The sequence below is a fragment of the Canis lupus genome, chromosome 5 (genome assembly GCF_048164855.1).
Source record: "Canis lupus baileyi chromosome 5, mCanLup2.hap1, whole genome shotgun sequence".
NCBI classification, from domain to species: domain Eukaryota; kingdom Metazoa; phylum Chordata; class Mammalia; order Carnivora; family Canidae; genus Canis; species Canis lupus.
The window spans coordinates 11,472,118-11,492,105 of NC_132842.1; the positions used below are offsets into that span (position 1 = coordinate 11,472,118).

General features: G+C 33.2%; 1 protein-coding gene and 1 long non-coding RNA gene across 2 annotated transcripts in view; one reads left to right on the forward strand and one right to left on the reverse strand.

Moving 5' to 3' along the window:
• The window catches only part of LOC140633221 (uncharacterized), a 39,112-nt gene extending 28,536 nt beyond the window's left edge, over positions 1 to 10,576 (forward strand). The window contains exons 4-5 of the long non-coding RNA XR_012030850.1: positions 7,172 to 7,253; positions 9,445 to 10,576. This is a non-coding gene — a long non-coding RNA (uncharacterized lncRNA). The remainder of the gene's footprint in view (positions 1 to 7,171; positions 7,254 to 9,444) is intronic.
• Positions 10,577 to 11,439: 863 nt separating this feature from the next.
• Positions 11,440 to 19,988, reverse strand: part of MALRD1 (MAM and LDL receptor class A domain containing 1) — a 755,529-nt gene continuing 746,980 nt past the window's right edge. Inside the window, 2 exon segments of the mRNA XM_072825144.1 lie at positions 11,440 to 11,723; positions 16,829 to 16,904. Coding sequence (XP_072681245.1) covers positions 11,646 to 11,723; positions 16,829 to 16,904 — 154 coding nt within the window. The 3' untranslated portion in view covers positions 11,440 to 11,645.

Below are 19,988 nucleotides of genomic sequence, written 5' to 3' on the forward strand. Positions count from 1 at the left end.
GTTTCCTTCAGTTTCCTTTGTTTCCTTCCTATACATCTGGCAGTGGATTTGCTGGATCATATACTTTTGTTTTTAACTTTTTGAGGAATCTCCATGCTGTTCTCCAGATGACTGCACCAATTTACATTCCCACCAACAGTGCACAAAGATTCCCTTTTCTTCACATTGTCACCAACACTTGTTATCTCTTGTCTTTTTTTTTTTTTTTTAGAGATTTTATTTATTTATTCATGAGAAACAGAGAGGAGAGAGAGAGAGGCAGAGACACAGGCAGAGGGAGAAGCAGGCTCCATACAGGGAGCCTGATGTGGGACTTGATCCCGGGTCTCCAGGATCATGCCCTGGGCTGAAGGCGGCACTAAACCGCTGAGCCACCTGGGCTGCCCTCTCTTGTCTTTTGATAATGACCATTCTAACAGGGGTTTATATCTTATTCTGGTTTTAATTTGTATTTCTCCCGTGATTAGTGATGTTAAGTACCTGTTCATATATTTTTGGTCATTTGTATGCCTTCTTTGACAAAAAACAAAAAACAAACATATATATCTTTTAGTTCCTCTGCTCATTTTTTAATTTGATTGTTATTTTGCTGTTGAGTTGTATTAGTTCTTTATATATTTTAGACTTCAGTACCTTATCAGATATATGATTTGCAGTATTTTATCCCTTTCAGTAGATTGCCTTTTCATTTTGCTGATTGTTTCCTTTGCTGTGTGGAAGCTTTGTTTGATATAATCCCTCTACCTTAAATTTCAAAATCTGCCCAGTATTTGTGAAAGTTTTCCCTGACTCATTCTTCATGTTTTCATATTTATTTTCTTTATTTATTAGAATAGCTTTTGGCTTTTCTCTTATGTTGGTGTAGTGCATGAGTTTTTTGTCAGTTGTAATATATGTATATGTTATAATATTTTTAAATTTTCTATTTGGCCTTCATTAGACACATTTTTATGTAATTCATTTGTTCAGTTTGTTGTTCTTTTGCCAACTTAAATTGAATATGTAAGTAGATTTGTATTTATTGGTAAAGAATAAAATAATAGAATTTCATGTGCATACAGCTTTGGTGATACCTCATACAATGATTAATCATTATGTTGTATGTGTGTTTGTGTGTATGTTTTCTCCTCTAAATATTGCACAATTGAATAGTTATTTTTCCTCCTTTACCTGGTCTTCAATAGTGAAACAATTCTGCCCATCTGTACTACATGTCTTATGACCCTCCAATGGTGCTATTCTGTGGGATCAATAGAACACTGTAAAACTGGTACATTTCTTTATCCTTTGCCTCTTTACTGCATTGCTCCAATAAGTGAATAAAAATTTGATTGGTATTTTCATTTGGGCTTGTTATCCCAATTGACTGCCTTGACACCTAACAGCTTGACAGTAAGATTCAAAATGTCTTTTGATTATATCCAGATGTCCCATTTTCAATAACATTTATGAGGCATATAAGGAACAAGAAATTATAATACAAAATTGTATCTGACAAGGCTCAAATGTTGGACTTATTAAAGACAGAATGATTTAAACTATTTTAAAAGTACTAAAAGAAACAATGTGTAAATAATTAATATATGGGAATGAGGTCTTATAGACTATCAGAAAAATTATAAAATGCAACTAAATTGAAATTATGGAGATAAAAATATAGTAACATGAAAAATTCACACCCAAGGCTTACCAGCAGATTCAAGTATGCAGAAAATAGTAGGTAGGGCACTTAAAGATAGGACAATTTTCTACTGTAAGAGAAAGAAAAATGAAGACCTTATAAACCTATGAGATACCATTAGGTACACAAATACATGCATATGGGAAGTACAGAAGGAGTGGGAAAAGAGAAAAGGAACAGAAATACTGTATGAAGAAATACAGGCAAAAACCTCCTTAAATTTGATTAAAATGATTATTGAGGGATGCATGGGTGGCTCAGTGGTTGAGCATCTGCCTTTGGCTCAGGTTGTGATTGTAGGGTCCTGTGATTGAGTCCCATATCAGGCTCCCTGTGGAGAGTCTGCCTGTCCCTCTGCCTATGTCTCTGCCTTTCTCTCTGTGTCTCTCATGAATAAATAAATAAAATATTAAAAAAAAAACATTGAACACATTTATGAAGCTCAAGAAACCATATATCTCTTAGTAGAAAACATTGATATAAAAATCTTGGCCTTCCTGTTGGCAGTAATTTCTTAGCTTTTATACCTAAGGCATAAACAACTAAAGGGAAAAAAAAAAACAGATAAATTTGATTTAATCATATTAAAACATTTTCACATCAAATGACACTATTAAGACCATGAAAAGACAACCCAAACAATGGCAGAAAAATGTGTGTGAATCATTTGTCTAGTAAGAGTATAATATTCAGATTATATAAAGAATTCTTACAATTCAACAATAAGAAATGTCTATTAAAAATGGACAAAAGTATTTTAATAGACACTTCTCCAAAGAAAATACACAAATGTCTAAAATTACATAAAAAGAGGTTCAACATTATAAACTATTAAGGAAATTCAAGTTAAAAACAGAAGGTACCGCTTCATAACCACTGGGCTTGCTATTATAAAATATATGGACAATAACAAATCTTTGTGAGGGTGTTTGTTGGTACCTGAAAGAGTCAAACATAGAGGTACTATATGATCCAGCAGTTGCACTCTTTGGTAAATGCACAAAAGAAGTGAAAGCACATTTTCACACAAAAATTTGTACATGAATGTTTATAGAGGTTCTATTCAATAATAGCCAGAAAGTGGAAACAATCCTGATGTCTATCAATTGATGCATGGATAAACAGAGGTGGTATATCCATACAATGAAATTTTGTTCAACAATGAAAAGCAGTGAAATAATCATAAATGATACGTAATGGATAATCTTGAAAACATTATCCTAAGTAAAAGAACCTGACAGAAAAAGTCACATACAAATCAATTTATCTTAAGTGTCTAGAATTGGCAAATCAATAAAAAGTATATTAGTGATTGTCGAAGAATGTGAACGTACTAAAAATCTTTGAATTTTGCAGTTTAAAGTAGTGAATTTTATAATACATCAGTCATATCTCAAAAACATTTAAAAGCACCTAGTTAATTATTACAGTTAATATTTGTGTAATAACACCTAAATAAAACAAGTTAGGGCACTGTCAATATTGCATCTCTTTTAATGTTTTTTTTTTTCCATAGCTTTACCATCTGGATTTGCACACCCAAGTACTATATTCCTAATATATGATGTTTTTTCACATACTCTTTTTTTACTTTAAATTATGCTTGTGAGAGTCATCAGTGTTGTTGTAGGTAGTTACAGTTCACTTTCATTGCAGTATATTTTTTCTATTTTATTACTGTGCTACATTTGATTCTTTATATGCATATTCAATTGACAGAAATTTGAAATTTTTCATATTACAAATAATGCAGTAATCATTCTTGTATATGTTTCTCAATGCACATATGCATGCAGTTTTCTTGATTGCACATTTTCTTAGATGCACATGTGTATGTAATTCCTGAGAGGGTGAATTGTTGGACAATATACATATGCTCAGCTTTAAGAGATAATGACTGACAAATTTACACTATCACCATCCCAAGTATGAAGAGTCCATTTGCTTCATTTCCTTAGTGTTGTCAACACTTCCTGAATTCAGGATCCTTGGTATTAGTTCACTGTTTTAGTCAGCTCTTGCTGCCATGAGCAGGTGGCTTCTTTTAAAAAATGATTTTATTTATTCATGAGACACACACACACAGACACACACACACACAGAGGCAGAGACACAGGCAGAGGGAGAAGCAGGCTCCATGCAGGGAGCCCGATGTGAGACTCAATCCCGGGACCCCAGGATCATGCCCTGAGCTGAAGGCAGACACTTAACACTGAGCCACCCAGACAGGTGGCTTAAACAACAGAAACTTATATCTCAGTTTTGGAAGCTGGAAGTCCAACATTAAGGTGCTTGGTTTCATTCTGAGGCTTCTTTGCTTGCAGGCAGCTACCATCTCACGGTGTGTTTACATGCTTTCCTTATGCTTATGAGAGAAGACAGAAAAGCAAATTCTCTGCTGTCCCTTCTCCTAAGGGCGCTAATTCCCCACACTCATGACCTCATACCTAATGACCTCTCAAAGGTCTCATTTTAAAATACTATCATATTGAGGGTTGGAGTTTCTTTTTCTGTGTCTGTTGGCCATCTGTATGTCTTCTTTTTTAGGATATATCTGTTCATGTCTTCTGCCCATTTGTCATTTGGGTTATTTATGGTTTTGGTGTTGTATAAGTTCTTTATATATTTTGGGTACTAACCCTTTATCAAATATGTCATTTGCCCTTATCTTCTCCCATTCATTAGATTGTCTTTTATTTTTCTTCATCATTTCCTCTGCTTTGCAGAAGCTTTTTATTTTGAGGTAATCCCAATACTTTGCTTTTGTTTCCCGTGAGTTAGGAGACATATCTAGAAAAATGTTACTATGGCAGATGTCAAAAATGTTATTGCCTGTGCTCTCTTCTAGGGTTTTTATGGTTTCAAGTCTCACATTTAGGTCTTTAATACATTTTGAGTTTGTGTATGGTGAAAGAAAGTGGTCCAGTTTAATTCTTTTGCATGTAGTTGTCCAGTTTTGCCAACACTGTTTCTTTAAGAGACTTTTTACCATTACGTATTCTTGCCACCTTTGTTGAAATTTAAGTGACTATAAACACCTGGGCTAATTTCTGGGATCTCTACTCTGTTCCATTGATTTATGTATCTGTTTTTGTGCCAGTACAATACTGTTTTAACTACTATAGCTTTGGTAGTATATCTTGAAATCTGGAGTTGTGATACCTCCGGTATTATTCTTATTTTAAAAGATTACTCTGGCTATTCAAGATCTTTTGTGATTCCATCCAGTTTTAGGACTCTTTTAATTCTGTGAAACATGCTCTTGGTATTTTCATAGGGATTGCATTAAATGTGTAGATTGCATTGGATAGTATGACATTTTAACAATATTCATGCTTCCAGTCCATAAACATGAAATGTCTGTTATCCTCCATTTCTTTCATCAGTGTTTTGTAGTTTTCAGAGTACAAACCTTTCACTTCCTTGGTTAAGTTTATTCCTAGGTATTTTATTTGGTATAATTGTGAATGGGATTGTTTTCTCAATTTCTTTTTCTGTTACTTCATTATTAGTGTGTAGAAATGCAACAGATTTCTGTGTATTTATTTTTTTATCCTGTGAGCTTACTGAGTTTATCAGTTCTAGTAGTTTTTGTTGGTGGAGTCTTTTAGGCTTTCCTATAGATAGTGTCATGTCATCAGTAATAATGAAAGTTTTACTTCTTCCTTACCAATTTGGATGCTTTTTTTTTTCCTTTTTGTTTGATTGCTATGCCTAGGAGTTCCAGTACTGTGTTTAATACAAGTGGTGAAAGTGGACATCCTTCCTCTTCTTGATCTTAGGGGAAAAGCTCTCGTTTTCCACTCTTGAGTTTGATGTCAGCTATGGTCTTTTCATATGTGGCCTTTATTATGCTTTTTGTTTGTGGGTTTTGTTTGTTCTTTTTTCCCTTTGGCCTTTATTATGTTGTAGTATGTTCTCTTTAAACCTACTTTGTTGAGAGTTTTTATCATGAGTATGTGTTGTATTTGGTCAGATGCTTTTTCTGTGTCTGTTGAAATGATTATTTTTAAATCTTTTTTTTTTTTTCTTGTTAAAGTGATGTATTATGTTGATTTGTGAATATTGAACCGCCCTTGCCTCCCTGAAATAAATCCCTTTGGATCATTTTGAATGAATTTTTAAATGTGTTGTTGGATTTGGTTTGCTAATATTTTGTTGAGGATTTTACATCTATGTTCATCAGAGATATTGGCCAGTAGTTCTCTTTTTTAGTATTGTTTTTTATCTAGTTTTAGCATCAGGGAAATGGTGGCCTTCTATAAATAATTTGGAATACATTTTGGTTGCATATTTCTTATTGATTTGTAGGTTTTTAAAATACATTTGCTGTGTAAGTTGGTTTTATGTGTTGCAAATAACTTCTCCTACACTGTATTTCATTCTTTATTATCTTTCATTGATATATTTTATTGAGCAGATGTTTCTAAATTTAACATCTGGTTTATCAGTCTTTTATTCTTTTTTTTAAAGATTTTATTTATTCATGACAGGCAGAGAGAGAAAGAGAGGCAGAGGCAGAGAGAGAAGCAGGCTGAGATCATGACCTGAACCAAAGGCAGGCACTTAACTGACTGAGCTGCCCAAATGCCCTTTTTTTTTCATTTTTACTTATTTGATTGTTTCAGAAGTCTCTCTCTTCATGGAGATAATTATCATATTTTTCATATCTTATATTCTAGGTCAGTATAGGGTGCTTATTATTGTTTGTGTTATTATTGTTCACCTTTACGTATACATAAAAATATACCTAGAATTGATTTCTATGTAAAATATATAGTAGGAGTCAAGTTTCACTCATTTTTCAAAATGCAAACAAAATTTTCAACCAATTGTTGAAATGCCTTTCTTTATGTACTGTTCTTCAGTGCCACATGGATAGATCAGATACCATATATGTTTGTATGTATTTCTGGGATCTGCAGTCTATCTCATTCTTCCATATGCATATTTTTATGCCAACAGCACTATCTTCAAATTATTCTAGCTTTATATATAGTATCCAGTAAGGAAATCCTCATGTTTTTTCAGTTTCTTGGCTACATTTGTCCCACTGTATTTCCATATACATTTTAGAATCAACTACTCAGGTCTTAAGCATCTGGTAGAAATTTGATAAGGATTTTCTTGACCTTACAGATAAATTTGGGAAAAAATGAATACTGCATCTCTATGTGTCTACTTTAGTATTGCAATATTTTAGATTATATATGTCTTTGGAAGATTTACTCCAGCATATTTACTTTTACATTTATTATAATTTCACTTAAAATAATTTTTTAGTTTGTTCAAGATACATAGGTATTCAATTGGACATTATATATTACTCTTCTATGTGACACATTTGTTAAAGTCAATAATTAGTGTTAATTAACCTAGAGATTGTTCTGAATTTTCTATATACACATCATGCAATCTGTAAATGATGACAGTATTATTTTTCTTTCCAATAACTCACTAAATTTTTTTAATATCTTATTTTCTCACTAGTATTACCAGTGAACAGTTCAAATATTTTGGAAGGTGTGGTAATAGCCGTTTAAAATGGCTCATTCCTAACATCAAACTGAAGGTAATGTTCCATCATTTAGTATAGTTATCAGTTTTTTTATAGTTGTCATTTATCACATTAGGAAAGTTTTTTTAGTTTTCTAAGATATTTTTGCTTTGTTTTAAGATTTTATTTATTTACTCACAAGAGACACAGAGAGAGAGAAAGAGAGGCAGAGACACAGGCAAAGGGAGAATCAGGCTCCATGGAGGGAGCCCGACGTAGGACTCGATCCCAGGTCCCTAGGATCAGGCCCTGGGTTGAAGGCAGGCGCCAAACCGCTGAGCCACCCGGGCTGCCCTAGTTTTCTAAGATATTTTTATTACAAACAAATGTTGTATTGAGGTGCCTTGGCACTGCAGTTGGCTGAGAGTCCAACTCTTAGTTTTGGCTCAGGTTGTAATCTCAGGGTCCTGGGATTGATCCCCCATGTAGGGCTCTGCACTTAGCATGGAGTCTGGTTACGATTCTTTCTTTCTCTCCCTTTGCCCCTTCTGCTCATGCTTGCTCTCTTTTTCTCTTCCTCAAGTAAATAAATCTTTATAAACAAATGTTGTAATTTTACAATACTTTCAATGCACCTATTAAAACGTGTGCTTTTTTGGTATTTTTTTAATGACTGATTTTTAAAGTTCAGCTTATATTCATGGAATAAATATGAAAATGGTAATGTCTTCATTGTATGTTTGTTTTTGTTTTGTTTTTAGTACTTCATATTTGTATTTATGAGTAAGATTGACCTAAAATTTTCCTTTAGTGTGATATCTCTATCAGGGTTTGTATTAAAATTATGCTTTCCTCATAAAATATGTTGGGAAGTAGTACCTGTTGTCTTGTTGTTTTGAAGTGTTTTTATAAATTTGGCATTATTTCTTAAAGATATTATAATATCTGCTAGTGGATCTGATGAACTTAGAGCTTTGTTTGAAGGAAGATTATGAAGTATGGATCAATTACTTCGCTATAGGACTGCTTGTATTTTCTATTTATTCTTATGTTTGCTTTAGAAAATTATATTTTCCAGGAATTTGTTTATTTTCTCTAAAGTTCAATATTTTTGTCACATTTTTTGTTGTTTTTTTTACAGCATCTTTATTACCTTCTCACTGTTTGTAGACTCTGGTGATAATACTATTTCCATCTCTGACATAGGCTATTTATGCATAATCTTTCTTTGGTTCATTTTTTTTAGGTGTTTGTTAATCTTGTAATTTAGTTCACCAAATGTTTTTTTTTTTTTTTTAATTGTTGGTGGTGTTGTTTCATTAGGGGTTTATTATTCTTTTTAAAGAACCTGCATTTAGTTTTATTGATCCACTTCATATGTGTGTGTGTGTATATACATATATATACATATATATTTCATTTTATCAATTTTTTACTTTATATGCTTAAAGATATATGTTAGCACTGGATTGCTAACAAGGTAGAAAAAAGTTAAGTGGTTCCCATCTAGGGCAGAATAGAAGCCCCAGATGAGAAGAGGCCACATTATATATTTTATTTTTCACTCTCCTCTCACTGTCTCACTTATTTCAATGTAATATTTATGTACAAATATTTGTTGAACAAATTAATGGCAATTATAATTACCCCACAGTGACTATTTTTTGTCTTTAACCATTATTTTATGAGTAGCAATAGACTAAGTGATTACTTAATATCTGTTGGGGGAGAATCTAAGTAGAGAAACTAGGCCTGATTTCTTTTGCTGACTTTTTTTTTTTTTTAATTGACTCCAAATTATACTGACTGAAGAAAATTATGCTAATTTCCTGAGCTGATTTATTAGTAACGCAGCTCTGGACAAATATGTTATTTGTCATCTTGATAGAGCCCAGACCTAAATAAATAATGTATAAAAATTTAGAAAAGTTAAAAAGCTCTTTATTATTGCTTCCACATTCTAGAAAAGAAAATCTGCTCTTTAGAGCACTCCACTCTTGTAGAATGTTTAATGACGTGACTCAGTATAAATTTTTAAGTGTAGTTAAGTATTTTGTTTATTCACTTATTTATTTACCTATTTATTTTCGTGTATGCATAGTTATAGAATTTTTTTATTCAAGATATGACATGTATCTAGTTTCATCGAAATTTCATAAAGTACGTGCTCATACAAGTGTGGTGCCTTTCCACTTGTAATTATTTAAAGAGAGGACATTGAGTTTGATGACAACTTTAGATATTAACCCTTGGATTTGTTTTCTAGACACATTGGCAATGAAATGGAAAACATTTTGCAAGTTGATATGAAGAAAAGCAGAATAACATTAAGACTCACAAACCTGTCATTGGTTTGGCAGTGAAATACATTCTTGAAATATTTTTAAAAGGCATTTGGAGTTTAAAAAAGTCACAGCTTTTTTATAGATTTTCCTTGGTTTTTATCTTTAAGAATGAAATTTAAGACTACTTATTGCAAAAGACCTTGCCACAAATACAATTGTTGGTTTACCTGAAACACATGCTTTTAATGTGCTAATAAACACAAGGCAGTTATTTAAAGGATTTGTGAATTTTGTTCTCAGTGTGACATATGTGAAAAATGATTGATGGTCAAGAAGATTAATAAAGAAAATTCTTATACAATTTCTTCAAGGTACCACCTAAAGGAATAGGCAAAGATGATATGATATAATAGAATGATATATGACATTTATGTCGAGAGCATTGTTAATATGTACTTGTTTATCACATATTTGTGAGTTTTCTTATAGATAAATACGGCTTATTTATAATTTATTATTATTCTAGAAATTGGCCAGTTCTAGTTAAAATACATATACTAGGCAATATTTTTAGTGCTTATTAAGTTTGTAGAGATTACTGTTGTGCTATTTATAGCAAAATATTTTAACAGTGTTCTAAACAGTGCTGTCTGAGAGCATTTTATATGATAAAAATTTTTCCAGTATTTTCCATTACTGTGGCTACTGGTTACACATGGCTATTGAGTACTTAGAATGTGGCTACTGCAACTGAGGAGATGCATTTTTCAAATTTTATTTAATTTTAATTAATGTAAACTTCACATTAAATCTACACATGTGGCTGACCACCATAGTATATGGCATAATGTTTTCATTTATCTGTGTTAAAACATGTAAAATATTTAAACAGCATTTTTAGATAATCAGTACTTATTGTCATTTGTTATTATTATTGATATTATTATGTACTTATAGTATATTTTGGGAAATAGGTTGGCCACATGAATTCAGTTAACAACATGTTGTCTGAAGTATTTGTGCAGCAAAACTCTTAAGAATCAGCTATACTCATTAGACTCCATTCTCCTGACATCCACTTATCTAAAAAAAAAAAAAAATTCTTTTGATGGGTTTTGTGTCCCATGTGACATTTAATATCTTTTCATGTTTTAAAGCTGAGTTATATAATTTGTGAACTCTCTATACCACTTGTTCTTCAATTCTGTATTTCTCTTCTTTTTATATTTTATAAATCATAATGGTATAGATTTGGACTTACATCAAAAAATTGTTAGAGGACGAATGGTGCAAATAAATTTTTATTTCTGAATGTTACATTAAATTATGAAGCACATACCTCTTCTATCTACGGGATAAGAAAAAAAATCAGTTTCATCCTTTTAGTTTTATAGAATTGCCATAGGTACTTATAGATACCACAAAATGTTTGATTTAAACATTTTATGGAGCACATAACTTGTACCTAAAAAAATTTAGCTTTTGAAAACAAAACAAAACAAAAGACAAAAAAACAAAAAGAATTGCTCTATATCCCACTTTCTCGATTTTAGGGATAATAATTGCCATATTATTTAAACCATTGGAGTAGGGACTTTTCAGTTTTTTGAAGTTCAAAGCTTCTTAACTCATGTATCGGTATTACTTTTATACCTATATGAAGATATGTATTAAATAATTATTTGAATAAAGGCAAGTTTAGGATGACAATTTCACATTTTTTTCAAGATGCGGAAATAACTTTTACTCATGGTTATGTGGATTAGGTTTACTATGATTTGTCCATTCCTGTTAATTTGTATATTAACTTAGTTCACCTTTTTGTTTCTAAGCTCAATCTTATTTAAATAAGCATTTTAAAACTTACTTATACTCAGGATATAAAACAATTTGATTTATAATTTAAAAAAATGACCACAGTAAAATCAAAGGAAAGCAAGAAACTCAAGTAGAAAATTTTATTAAACTACTCAGATATACAATAAAACTAAGGTTCTGATTCAGATTCCATGAAAACGTTTAATATATTCAGTAAGAAAATTTATCTGTGTATGTATAATAATTGCAGTAGTATTCTGAATCCCTTCTTTTTTTACTATTGCACAGGATGAGTTTCTGTCAGGTTTCAGCGTAGGATTTTCTATAAACTATATACCCTAGATCACACTTGATTTGGATGGTGCTATTTCAGATGATTAGATATGGTCTCCAGGCATCCTGATGTGCCATACAATGGATTTGAGAAGGAGTATACAGAACTCTAAAGAGAAACACATTGAGAAGATTAGGATTTTAGGCATTAAAGTCTTTCAAGATCATGCAGAATACAGTGAGTTTTAAATGGATTTCCACTGGAGTAATAACTAGAGCATTTCTGACTTTCCCTCGATCACCTGTAGTGCACACTGCCTACACTGCTGACAGGCCTAGGGCTGGTATGTGTCCACAGCCCTTGGGGCGTGGGAGTCACTGCCTTATCCTTACCCTTGGTGGAATGGGGAAGTACCGTGGGAGAATCTTAACTACATCTTTCTGTAGTGTTGGTTTCTCTAAGCCTGCTGTATTGATCATAGGTGAATTAAACAAACAAAAAGAAATACAAAACAAACAAACCAGACTTAATTGAGAGGGTAATATTTTGCAGAGTATATCAGAAAACCTGTAATGTGGAAAGTTCATAGTTCAAACACTTTGATTTCTTCAACAAATAAATTGCAAGGAAAACATGGGAGACAAAATAGAACCTAGAGACTAAAAGAGTCTTAGGAGACATGTCTATCCATTTGAATATATACACCTTATATCTCTCCTGACTAAAAACATAGCAACATCAATATATATAACCTCCCTTATTTATTTGTGAGATTATTAGGGTAGGTTGACTGCTGATTGAATATTTCATGGCATCAAATACTTATTAAATGTGTAGATATGACACTGTGTTTATATTTTTTAAAAGTCTTCATCCCTTAATGTTATAACTTAAGTCTTTACAGGTGAAATTAAATGATATCTGGAATTTGTTTAAAAATACCCTGGTTGACACCAACAGCGAACCCTAATATAAACTAGGACTCTCGATGATAGGTAGATATAGGTTTGTCAGTGTAACAAATGTACCACTCTGATGTAGAATATTGATAATGGGGGAGACTGTGTGTGTGTGTGTGTGTGTTGGCAGGGGGGATATAGGAGAACTCTGTGTATGTTCTGCTCAGTTTTGCTATAGACCTAAAGCAGCTCTAAACAAAACAGTCTTAAAAAAAAAAATAGAAGAAAGAGAAATTAAGGAGTCAATCCCATTTACAATTGCACCCAAAAGCATAAGATACCTAGGAATAAACCTCACCAAAGAGGTAAAGGATCTATACTCTAAAAACTATAGAACGCTTCTGAAAGAAATTGAGGAAGACACAACAAGATGGAAAAATATTCCATGCTCATGGATTGGCAGAATTAATATTGTGAAAATGTCAATGTTACCCAGGGCAATTTACACGTTTAATGCAATCCCTATCAAAATACCATGGACTTTCTTCAGAGAGTTAGAATAAATTATTTTAAGATTTGTGTGGAATCAGAAAAGACCCCGAATAGCCAGGGGAATTTTAAAAAAGAAAACCAAAAAACAAAACAAAACAAAGAAAGAAAGAAAGAGAAAGAAAGAAAGAAAGAAAGAAAGAAAGAAAGAAAGAAAGAAAGAAAGAAAAAAGAAAGAAAGAAGAAAGAAAACCATAGCTGGGGGCATCACAATGCCAGATTTCAGGTTGTACTACAAAGCTGTGGTCATCAAGACAGTGTGGTACTGGCACAAAAACAGACACATAGATCAATGGAACAGAATAGAGAACCCAGAAGTGGACCCTGAACTTTATGGTCAACTAAAATTCGATAAAGGAGGAAAGACTATCCACTGGAAGAAAGACAGTCTCTTCAATAGATGGTGCTGGGAAAATTGGACATCCACATGCAGAAGAATGAAACTAGACCACTCTCTTTCACCATACACAAAGTTAAACTCAAAATGGATGAAAGATCTAAATGTGAGACAAGAGTCCATCAAAATCCTAGAGGAGAACACAGGCAACACCCTTTTTGAACTCGGCCACAGTAACTTCTTGCAAGATTCATCCACGAATGCAAAAGAAACAAAAGCAAAAATGAACTATTGGGACTTCATCAAGATAAGAAGCTTTTGCACAGCAAAGGATACAGTCAACAAAACTAAAAGACAACTTACAGAAGGGAGAAGATATTTGCAATGACATATCAGATAAAGGGCCAGTTTCCAAGATCTATAAAGAACTTCTTAAACTCAACACCAAAGAAACAAACAATCCAATCATGAAATTGGCAAAAGACATGAACAGAAATCTCACAGACGAAGACATAGACATGGCCAACATGCACACGAGAAAATGCTCTGCATCACTTGCCATCAGGGAAATACAAATCAAAACCACAATGAGATACCACCTCACACCAGTGAGAATGGGGAAAATTAACAAGGCAGGAAACGACAAATGTTGGAGGGGATGCGGAGAAAAGGGAACCCTCCTGCACTGTTGGTGGGAATGTGAACTGGTGCAGCCACTCTGGAAAACTGTGTGGAGGTTCCTCAAAGAGTTAAAAATAGACCTGCCCTACGACCCAGCAATTGCACTGTTGGGGGTTTACCCCAAAGATACAGATGCAATGAAATGCCGGGACACCTGCACCCCGATGTTTCTAGCAGCAATGTCCACAATAGCCAAACTGTGGAAGGAGCCTCGGTGTCCATCGAAAGATGAATGGATAAAGAAGATGTGGTTTATGTATACAATGGAATATTCCTCAGCCATTAGAAATGACAAATACCCACCATTTGCTTCAAGGTGGATGGAACTGGAGGGTATTATGCTGAGTGAAGTAAGTCAATTGGAGAAGGACAAACATTATATGTTCTCATTCATTTGGGGAATATAAATAACAGTGAAAGGGAATATAAGGGAAGGGAGAAGAAATGTGTGGGAAATATCAGAAAGGGAGACAGAACATAAAGACTCCTAACTCTGGGAAATGAACTAGGGGTGATGGAAGGGGAGGAGGGCGGGGGATGGGGGTGAATGGGTGACGGGCACTGAGGGGGGCACTTGACAGGATGAGCACTGGGTGTTATTCTGTATGTTGGTAAATTGAACACCAATAAAAAATAAACTTATTATTTAAAAAAAATAAAAAAATAAAGGGTTAAAAAATGAAAAAAAATAAAAATAAATAAACCAGCACCCCACTCTGATGTGTAGTGGGAATGGGTGATAGTAGAGGTGAAAGTAGAATGACCATGAGTTGGATACATGGCAGTTCGTTAGACTGTTCTTACAATTTCTATGTCAGGACCTGAGAATTTTTACTAAGAGTTTTTAGAAGGGTATTTTGGAGAAGTCTATTTCTCTGACACAAAGTCAAGGAAGGCACACTTAGTTTAATACAAACTCATTGTTTCTGAAATAATAGAAATCAAGGCAGCAAGAAAGTTCAAGAACTGTGACAGAATTTCTTTTCTAGCCATTCTTAATGGAAGGGAAAAAATGTGAAAGAGGAATTGTTTTTTTATTTGGATAGAAAAAAAGAAATTGCTTCTAAGTTTCTCTAGAGTCATTGATTGCACTGCCATATGCATGCATAGTAGAGTCTTGAAAGCACCCTGAAAGTGGGTCTTTGATAGGAACCCTCATCCATGTGCCAGAGAGGCCATTTTTTTTTTCAGTAGAAAGTAAAAGATATTTCTAGCAGCTCTTTAATTATTACAAGTTTAAAAGATATTAGGACGCCTGGGTGGCTCAGCAGTTGAGCATCTGCCTTTGGCTCTAGATGTGATCCCAGAGTTCCGGGATCGAGTCCCACATCAGGCTCCCTGCGTGGAACCTGCTTCTCTCTCTACCTGTGTGTCTGCCTCTCTGTGTGTCTCTCATGAATAAATAAATAAAGTATTAAAAAAAAAGAAAGAAAACTCCAGTTAAAAGAAGTTTAATAGATATTAATATAAAAATGTCAAATTTAAAACAGTATATTTTCTTTCCTTATATCAAATTTAAAACATTATATTTTCTTTTCTTATATCATTTGTATCTTTCAGATACTAAAATTAAACTAAAGATCTAAAAAAAGATTGAATTTCCTTTCCTTTCCTACAATGAAAATAGGTTTGCAAAAAAAAACAAAAAAACAAAAGAGAGAGAGAGAGAGAGAAATAGGTTTGCATTACACCTACTTACTTTGCCAACAAGATACATTAGGCTTCTTAAGTATCCATTTATTTATTTATTATCCATTTGAAATGTGGGAGCTACATTTTAAGTTTTTCTCTGTGTCTTGATTGACTTGAAATTTCATCCAAATTAATTCTCTGCACCCTGGGAAAATTTTTGTTTTCATTCCTACCAAAACAGTAATAACCCAAAGCATGTATGTCATCATTATTGAATAAAAGCACATATAAAAATGTCAAGTGTTGTTTTAGCCTTCAGCCATATCAACCAAGGCTACCAAATTATTAGAAACCATCTAATCTTGCACCATAGTACTCATTTCAATAATGGTAACAGCTGTTGGTGGCCTATTTTTCATGTAAAAATAATGGGGCTATGAAAGTTTTAGCATTCTATATGCTCACTTACACAAGAGAATGAATCTGATGTAATATTTCTAAAATCAGATGTAAGGTTTTCATGGATAAGAAGTGATGTGTCATGGCTAATCCTATTTTATACCCAAGTGTATGCTCATATTATCTACTTAAGAAAGAGATGAGAAAGATTTTATTTCATTATCTGTCTAGTCTACTTTTTATTGCGCTGATAAGGAAATAGCCCTAAAAGGTCCCAAAAAAGATGTAATACACTTTAATTTCTCCTTTAGTCTTCTAAATGATCAGGTAATAGCCCTTTACTGCTCACATCTCAATTTAAAGCACAGCACAGAATGCTGTCCTTCTTTTGTCTTTGGGAATAGAATATAAAGAACAGTCAATAAAGAGTTACTATGGGTAGCTGACTAATACTCTGGGTTAAACTGATGTTTTCCAGAGTTGTCAGCTCTTGTTGAGTATGAACAGTGACCACAAAGCCACTTAAGAGTGAACTGACTTTACAAACAGATTGAATCTGTCCTGGAATGGAAAATTCTCATTGCATATTTAGAGAGACTAAAACTCCTTCCCATTTCCAATGAAATAATTCCGTTAAAACATTATTCTTAGCCATGATATGGAATCATGTCCAAATAACACCGTGTGTGTGTGTGTGTGTGTGTGTGTGTGTCTGTGTGTCTGTGTGTTTGTGTGTTTCTGCTTCTGAAACAATACAATTCACCATTACCACTTACCTCTCTTTTCTCTGGGTCACTCCAGTTGCCATAAACTGGATTAACAAATGCACAGTTCACACTTCCTTTAGTTTTCCTTAAAGCACACAAGGCCATAAAAAAAGTATAAGTTTTGAAGTATAGCACAGTACATTTTTAGTTTATTATCTGGTAGACATCTTTGAGAGACATATTGTCTAGCCAGCATACTTATTTTTATGAATGTATTATCATAAGTAAGGCTATTACTTTTTTTTTCAGGACACAAAGGCAACTACATTCTTATAAGTAAATATAATTTGAATTCTGAATACTTAGATCCAAATAAACACAGACAAATAAGAAGTGGCATAAATTGGTCTTAAAATCGATTTCTTCAAATATCACTCAAGCGATACATAAGGTACAACATTATAAAGAGCTGGCTATATGGAAAGGCTACCATAGACTTCAAAAGTGCTAAACCACCAAATCCTGAGGACTATTTTTTCATGACAGTGTTGGTCATAAAGATCTATAGCAATGGGTCATTCCATAATGTTTTAAACAGCAAATTTAAATATGAGTGTTTTGAAGAGTTCTTAATGTTAGTGTTTCCTTTAAATGAATCAAAAAGAGATGTGTCCTTGATAATCTCACCTGTTGGTCTAGATCTGCTTAATATATTCTGATTGACTAGACTCCTAAATGATCATTTCTTTTTGTGATTTACTTAATTACTCAAGTGTCAACAGATTTATTAGAAGACAACAAGCCCTGAAATAGTTGATCACAACTATGCCCACCACAGAAATACAAAAAAAATATAACCAGATAACTAAATATATCCCATTAAAGATTTATAGAATGATCCCATCATGCACACACACATTATAAGAATAATGGAGAATAGAAGACCAATTATAGGATGATTGCTAGTGTCTTGAGGGCAGCTCAGTTATGAGGAAAAAAATATGTAATACATGAATATTTTTGCCTAATCAGGGTATAATGACAGTAAGTCTGTCAATAACATACCCTTAGATCCTAAGGGAAAATGTAGTAAAGAGGGAAACTCTTACTGATTTGTTTTTTGGAAAGAAATCTTCAGTTATGACTTCTTTTTGTCACCTACCAAAATACGCAATGAGTCCAAGAGTCTAATCTGGGTAATTGTGTTTGGCTGGCCATATGTTCTTCCTATGGATTCAATCTTCAAAGTTTCCTAATCTCCACTATTTCTATACAATTGGCTTGAATATTCAGTAGCTTAACCGTTCGCCCTCATTGAATCTACATTTTGGGTATAATGTATATATATATATATATCATGCATATATATATATATATATATGGCATATATATATATGGCAGCTATATTTGTGGGTTGTTATTTGAAAACAGTCATAGGTGCAAGAAATATCTGTTAATTCCTTAACTACGGTGAATGAATACTTATTTCCTATAGTTAGATTGAATAAGTGGTATTTGATTCTTTGCCTTTCCCTCCTCCAAGACTAGTCAACATAAAGTTCTCAGAGTGGTAAGCTCAGTAATGATACAGTTAGGTGCAGAAATAGGCAGGGCTGCTTTTACAGTTGAGACTGGATAGGGAATTGAAGGGAAATTTCAGAATGTGTCGAAATGCCAAAACAAAGCCTGGCACAGGAGAGACTGAACATTGAAGTAAGGAGTAACAAAACAAAATGGAAATTAGGAACTAGATAAAGATCAGACAAATGCCTCAGAAAAATTAATCTCAGCTGAAATCAGGCATGAAATCAGGAAGCAAGAGGAAATCCAAACCATAGGGCTAGATAGGACAGATGGTCCAAAGGCCAGGCAGGCAACCAGGAACTGAAGGGATAGGCTTGGCAGTCAATTGGATAGAAGTGAAGTACAAGCAATACAAAAGATCTTGATATGAGACAATTATTTTTGGCTTTGGAGTTTGGACCCCAGATGACCTAGACCAAGGTTGGCAGGTAGAAGGCAGTAATTAAACAGTCTTCCAGCTCTGTTAAATTCAGCTATGGGAGCTACTTTTCTTCTGAGAAGATTTTAAGTCTTAAAAATTTTTTCTATTAAAGTGAAAAAAATAATAAAGACCTGTAGGTGGCTAGACTTTGGGGGTTGGGTGACTACAAAAAGGGTGACACTTAAGGATGTGGAGTTGTAGTAAAAGAGGAAAGGGTCACAGTATAAGTAGTAGAATGTGAGCAATGGTAAATTTACCCTCCTTTAAATTATGTTTATTAGCAGTCACAAACTACTACTATTTTTTCCATCAAAGGTATGCCCCCCAATATTAGAAACCTCTGAATTGTTAGGCTTAATTTTCAATGTCTTTCCTATATATAGTGTAAAATATCACCCATCATCAAAAGATACTTCCATTAAGTAAATTTCTAGTGTCAACTCCATACGTTTACTCTTTCAGGACTATGATATATTTTCCATATGTATCAATTATATGTAAATTTGATATTAAAACATAATTCCACTTCATTTCCTCATTTCTATGAGGAAAATGAAACATCTGATTGTAAAGTTTTCTGTCAGTACATTACACTGTTATGTGCAATGATAAGCCTGTATTAGGCTAAAAAATGCTACATTTAGCTTATACTTTGTCAGTCTGATGGGCCTAGAAGAGTTGAGGTGTCAAAGAATCTCACCACCTCCAGGATCAGCAAGGAACTGACTTAGAAGTTTGGAGTAGAGAGAAAAAGCAGCATGAATCACATGGGTTTTTCCATCCATAATTTAAATTCACTTAAATTATCCTTGAGGTCCCGCTATATCAGTATGTACAGAAACTGTAGAGGGTGGCATTTTGAATGGGCTGAAGAGAGAGATGTCAGTGCAGAACTGGGATAATTCTCATGAGAATTTGTAATTTAAACTTAGTGAGCATATGTATAACTCTAAAAGCATTCACTTCATGGCTTATTAATTAAAATTATTTTAGTGTTGATTAAAAACATGAAAGTGTAGGTATCTGAAATTACTGTAAATGATTAGTGAAGAAAAACAAAGATAAAACAAAATTCATCTATGTTATTTACATCCACTAAACATGACTTTGAGATAAGTGTTTATTATATGTATGTTTTAACAGCTTTCTTGAATTACCACACACCATATCAGTTTACTCATTTAAATAGATGGTTCAATTTTAGTAATATTAATTTTATTTTAA